The 6,281-nt window shown below is 47.0% G+C and overlaps 1 protein-coding gene across 6 annotated transcripts in view; it reads left to right on the top strand.

Moving 5' to 3' along the window:
* Nucleotides 1-3,710: 3,710 nt before the first annotated feature.
* TCTN2 (tectonic family member 2) overlaps nucleotides 3,711-6,281 on the top strand; it is a 29,895-nt gene continuing 27,324 nt past the window's right edge. For 2 of the 6 annotated variants that reach the window (XM_053901935.1, XM_019467675.2), the window contains exons 1-4: nucleotides 3,711-3,910; nucleotides 4,041-4,148; nucleotides 4,624-4,712; nucleotides 5,786-5,981. In XM_053901935.1, the coding sequence (XP_053757910.1) occupies nucleotides 3,829-3,910; nucleotides 4,041-4,148; nucleotides 4,624-4,712; nucleotides 5,786-5,981 (475 nt within the window). In that variant the 5' untranslated portion in view covers nucleotides 3,711-3,828. The remainder of the gene's footprint in view (nucleotides 3,911-4,040; nucleotides 4,149-4,623; nucleotides 4,713-5,785; nucleotides 5,982-6,281) is intronic. The other 4 variants (XM_053901936.1, XM_019467677.2, XM_053901934.1 and 1 more) reach the window with 3 other exon arrangements.

Raw genomic sequence — 6,281 nt, 5'->3', positions numbered from 1 at the left:
TCTGAGCTGTCAGCACAGAGCCCGACATGGGACCCGAACTCATAAACTGTGAGATCATGACCTGAGCCAAAGTCAGATGCTTAACCGACTGAGCCACCCAGGCACCCCTATTTTATTTTTTTTAAGTAAGCTCTATGCCCAATGTGGGGCTTGAACTCATAACCACAAGGTCAAGAGTTGCATGCTCTACCAAGTGACCTAACAAGGAGGCTCTGAAGAACTTTAATTTCAAATCTGGCTAAAACTGTATATGAAAATATTGTTAGAAATACTGCATAATAATAGATTGGTGTGAAGTATTTAATGCAAAGTTTCTAAGTCTGAAACTATTAGAAGGAAGATTGGATGTTTGCTTGTAATTTTATTTTGTGAGCAAGATCAGCACAATTTTAATTATTTGGTATTTTCATTGGATAAAGCAAGCTGGTGTAATGTATGTTTTCATGTCATAGAAGTAGGACCTTTATTATCCCATAATAGTTAATTGTAAAACCATGAAATTATTCCCTTATTGAGTAGATAGTTAAACATTATAACTATTATCCAATCCTCAATTCTAAGGTAGTCTCTTGGACTTTATCTACAAAAAGATTCCTGCTCCCATGTTTTAAAAACAGTTATTTTGTTTATTTCAAATCATCCAAAGATGATTTGTAAGACCGTTAGTGATTCCCGGAAGAGTGCATGGAACGTTTCCAGCAGTGATGGAGAAGAGAGTAAATACGATGTGAAAATGTTGGGGTTCAGAGAAAATGGGCAAGAAAGAATTCTTCAGTGCAAAAAGGGTGGTTTTATTAAAGCATAGGGACAGGACCCGTGGGCAGAAAGCTGCACCGGGGCTGTGAGGAGTGACTCGTCGTATACTTTCAAGTTGGGAGGGGATTAGGGAGAGTGGAGGTCTCTAAGGAATTTAGAAGCAACCTTTCCAGGACCTGGGGCTCCCTGCTGTTAGGCAAAGGTTGTATACTAGCCTCTAGTAAAACCTCAGCCATGAGACCCTTCAGATGTAGATCGGTGGGCCCCAAGCTTGGAGGAGGATTGCTGACATACATCTTGGGTGGAGGGGAGAGATACAGGAGGTGCCAGAGGAATGTTTATATGGTAAAGGAGACTTACAGGACCCTGGAGGTCAGGCCATTGTTAAGCTTAAGTATTAACATTGAGGGGTGCCTGGTGGCTCCGTGGGTTAAGCATCCGATTTAGGCTCAGGTCATGATCTCATGGTTCCTGAGTTCGAGCCCCGCGTCGGGCTCTGTGCTGACAGCTCAGAGCCCGGAACCTGCTTCGGATTCTGTGTCTCCCTCTCTCTCTGCCCCTCCCCCACTCATGCTCTGTCTCTGTCTCAGAAATAAATAACATTAAAAAACATTAAAAAAATAAAAATAAACATTAAAATACATCGAAGCAGAATTCCTAGAGGAAGGTCACACTGCCTTTTTTTTTTTTTTTTTAAAGTTTGTTTTTATTTATTTTCAAGAGAGAGAGCATGAGCAGGAAGGGGCAGAGAGAGAGAGAGGTAGAGAGAATCCCAAGCAGGCTCTGTGCTGATAAGGGGGCTTGATCTCGCCAACTGTGAGATTATGAGCTGAAATCAAAAGTTGGCCACCCAGGTGCCCCCATCAATGACATTTTTATATAAGAAGTACAGTATTTAAAAATCAGGGCTTTTCATTAATAGTTGAAACTTTATGCCTACATTTTAATAGGACAGAGTACAAATAATTTTAAGAAAACTTTCCTATTTAATTTTAATAATATCGTACCTCACAAATGACAGTTTTTAAAAACAACTTTTAGGGGCGCCTGGGTGGCTCAGCCGATTAAGCGGCCGACTTTGGCTCAGGTCATGATCTCATGGTCTGAGAGTTCGAGCCCTGCGTCGGGCTCTGTGCTGACAGCTCAGAGCCTGGAGCCTGTTTCAGATTCTGTGTCTCCCTCTCTCTGACCCTCCCCCGTTCACGCTCTGTCTCTCTCTGTCTCAAAAATAAATAAACGTTAAAAAAAAAATAAAAAAAAAATAAAAAAAATAAAAACAACTTTTGAAGCTGTTTTTTTTTTTTTTACTGTAAATCCTAGAATCCATAGTTCATTTCACTACTGGCTAATAGCTTAATGCAACCAAAAGCAGAAAATAAAAACATACTTTTAGTACATACTGTTTATTCTGATCAGAACAAAAAATGATAAAATGCTTTTATTATTATTTTTTATTTTTTTTGTTTTTCTTATTTTTCAATATATGAAGTTTATTGTCAAATTGGTTTCCATGTAACACCCAGTGCTCATCCCAAAATATTATTTTTTAACGTTTTATTTATTTTTGAGACAGAGACAGAGCATGAACGGGGGAGGGTCAGAGAGAGAGGGAGACACAGAATCCCAAGCAGGCTCCAGGCTCTGTGCCCTCGGCCCAGAGCCCGACGCGGGGCTCGAACTCACAGACCCTGAGATGATGGCCTGAGCCAAGGTCGGACGCTCAACGGAGTGAGCCACCCAGGCACCCGTAACATGCTCTTAAATACTAAAATGTTTTTATTTTGAGTGTCTGACAAGTGACACACGCCAATACAGGTAACTATGGTACTATGTCTGCCTAGAACATATGACAGCATGGCAGCAAAGTTAAGGTCTAGCAAAGTAGAACTCAGTGAAAATAAAGATTTGTAGTACATTGAAAACACCCCCAGGAACAGTGTTTGCCTAAATTCCTTTCTTACGTTTCCCCTAAAGTGAAAGCATTTTGACCCAGGGATTCAAAGTCATTCAACGCAAAATTTTTCCTCGGTGAAAATGCTTTTACTCTCTTGTTCAGGAATGATGAGTAAATAGCAGCAATAGGTTAAGTGATGACCCCGCTGTTGGCAACGTTCTAGGCTTTATTCCCAGATATACCGGGAGACGTAAACACTTGGCGATCCCCCAAGAGGAGCTGATGTGCGCGCTGGTGGTGGGGATATCATGCCGATTACAGCTGCAACAATCCACGATTTGGCAAGAGCGTAAGAACAAGGTGGAACCCAGGGCCGGGCACTTGTAGAACCTCAGCTCTCAGATTGCTTTCAGAATGTTAGGTTTGCCGATCCTCACACTGTCCTATCAGGGAGAGACCATTATCTGCCTTCTATAGAGGAGGTAACTCAAGTTTAGAGAGGTCAGGTGACCTGCCCCGGGTCCCCTAGCGACCTCAGCGTCTGCACGCCGTCACTGAACCATAATAATGTCTGAGATGCTTTGAGGCTAGTGACGTAAGAACTGGGATACTTTTGTGTCTGCCCCAATGCTGGGCAAAACGTTTAGTGTTCTTCGATCAGATCTACTCTCGAGTGCTGACAGCTCTGTGCGGTAAATACAAACAGCAAAACACTCTTCGAAACGCCGGGAGAATCATAATAAAAACAATTCAACAGCCCTGCAGCCTCATCCCCTTTTTGTCCTTCTCCCAAAGTCCCCATAGAAATGACGTTTATTAAGGAGCTCGTTTAGAAGCCAGTGTCTGTAGGTAGGCTCGCTTTTGCGTGCGTGGCTGAACTAACTCTCTTAAACCGGACGCAGACTCCTACTTTTTCAGGATCGAGATTTAAAGGCGCAGGGCCCGTGGGCGGGGCCGGGATGCAGCGGCCCCGGGTTGGGGGCGGGCTCTCTGCTGCATTCCACCCAATCACCGCCCGCCGCTCCTCCAGGCCCGCGGCCGATTGGTGGTTGCCATAGCTCCGGTTGGTTTGACAAGATGGCGGCGGCGGGGCGGCGCGGGCCCAGTCGTCGCGTACAGAGCGTCCCAGCTTCCAGCCCCGGAGCGGGTTTGTGAAGCGGGCCGCGCGAGCCCCAGGCATGGGCTTGCCGCCGCCGGCCCCTCTGCTCTTGGGGCTTCTCCTTCTGCTGGGCGTCCTGAGGCCGCTGTGGGGGGACCTGGGTGTGTACGGCAGGGCAGGGGCCCGAAGGGCGGGTGGGTTGGGGACGAGGCGTTTAACGGGCCAGATTTGGGACTCCTCCGGGTGCCCTTGCAACTAGTAACTCCGCCCTTCCCCTTCTTTCCCGCCCAGTTTTCATCCCTGCTTTCATCCGTATGACCGGCCCTGCGGTCAGCGCTTCCCTGGTCGGAGGCACCGAGGATGTGACCGTGTCCCTGGCCTTGCTGCAGGACAAGGAGGGTAAGGAGTCCGGCCCTCCCTGTGGGGAGGGTGGGGGTTGGGCCAGGGCCACGCCGCCCAAGGAGGTGGCATCCCAGGAGGTGGCATCCCCTGGGGCCCCGGCCGCTGTCCACTGCAAAGTCGGCGTGGGAGCAGGAATGGGGGGCTGCTGTGGACCAGAGAGGACCGACCGACAGGCTTGGTGAAAGAAAGCCTGGAACAGTAATGGCTCACGTTCACTGAGCTGCCTGTCCCCTGTGGTTTACATGCATCACTGCATTTCCCCAGTAAGAACAGTAATACACTTTCATGTCGTGTAACACATGAAGACACGAGAGTTCGCAGAGGCTGTTACTTGTCCAAAGTCGCACAGCTTGTGAAGGGCCCAATCCCAGGCTTGGAAAAGGATTCCCTCCCAGGGAGCCTGACTCCAGCATGCACACCCTTAGCTGCTGGGCAATACTGCCTCCTTGCATCCTAATCTTCTCCCCCATAGGCTTATTGCCAACCCCAGCTTGTGGAGCGCTGACCAATGAGACGGGAGACTGGAGCTTGACTGTGACCCCCAGTGTGGTAAGGCCAGAGGTAAAACTTTTCCCGGGGCGTCTGCGGAGACCCACATTCAGTGTTTCTGCAGTGCTGTTTTGGTTGGACAAGGTATGGTTTTGTCTGTGCTTGGAACCACTGTGAGACTACGGGTTACCAGATCGAGGAGACGCCCCTCCAGCCCAGAGGTGCTTACGGTAGGGCTAGCGGTCCTTGGACGGGTTTCAAGAAGTTTGTGAACTCACTGAAATTGTGTGTAACATTATGTGTGTGTGCATTTTCCTCATGAGATGGTTGCCAGCTTCCATCAGATTTTCAAATGGATCTGTGACTCAGAAATCTTGACCTCAGCTCAGGTCTTGATCTCACGGTTCGTGAGTTCAAGCCCTGCGCTGGGCTCCATGCTGGGCATGGAGACTACTTAAAAAAAAACAACAACTCTCATTCAATAAATGTTTTTTTAAAAAAAAAATTTTTTTTTAACGTTTATTTATTTTTGAGACAGAGAGAGACAGAGCATGAACGGGGGAGGGGCAGAGAGAGAGGGAGACACAGAATCTGAAGCAGCCTCCAGGCTCTGAGCCATCAGCCCAGGGCCTGACTCGGGGCTCGAACTCATGGACCGTGAGATCGTGACCTGAGCTGAAGTTGGACGCTTAACCGACTGAACCACCCAGGCGCCCCCTCATTCAATAAATGTTTTATTGAATGCCTAGTATGTGCAAGACATCAGCAATGGAAATATGGACGAGAAAGCGACTGCGTGCACCCCAGGAACTGGGGACTCTTTTCATTGAGTTTTTAATGTGTGTATTGAGTCTTCTGCTGATATGCTGATGGGATGATAAAAAAGAAAAACTAAAAAGATGCTGGACAAACTGAGTTAATTTATCAGACTTGCTTGCTTTTCAGTTAAACTGAGGATTAGGAATCAGGGCTTACGAATCGCCAGAGGTTTACCGGCTGAATGATGGCAGCTTTGCGTACGGTTTTCCTTTCGTAAAGTGAACTGAGGCAGCTGTGTGATTTTGCTGTGTTTTCCATCGTGTGTTCTTATAATTATCCATGCTGGGTCGAGTCACCTTAAAAAGTGCAGCGACTTTTCCTTTCAGAGCGCGTTGGATGTGACAGTGAGGCTGAAGAGGGGTCTGCAAGGGTGTTCCGCTAACGAGACAGATCCCTTCTCAGAGCCCCCGTGTATTGTCCAAACTCTTCTGGTTTCGGCATCTCACAATTCGTCCTGTTTAGCACATCTGCTCATTCGAGTGGAGATTTACGCCAACTCTTCTTTGGCCCGGAATGCATCAGGCAAGTCAAGTCCAAACATTCACGCCGAACGTTGCCTGTCGGGTTCTGAGTGCCTGCCGTGCCCTTTGTCCGCTTTGCTCTGGAGTCAGTGTTGCCTTCTTCAGCCTACTTTCCTTTTGTTTAATTTTCTTACTTTAGAAGTTTCTACTTTGTATTATTGCACTTAATTAGGATCTATGTTATTCCGCTGTGCTGTTTGTATCTTTGTAGACTGCCTGAAAGGGAGAGAGTGAGGTTTGTTTCTGTGTCTTGATTCTTATGACTCCATCTTAAAACCCAAACCAAAAAAAAAGTCAAGGG

The sequence above is a fragment of the Panthera pardus genome, unplaced genomic scaffold, assembly GCF_024362965.1.
Source record: "Panthera pardus isolate Hobbes unplaced genomic scaffold, ASM2436296v1 HiC_scaffold_15, whole genome shotgun sequence".
NCBI lineage: Eukaryota > Metazoa > Chordata > Mammalia > Carnivora > Felidae > Panthera > Panthera pardus.
This window is presented reverse-complemented; position numbering and strand designations above follow the sequence as displayed.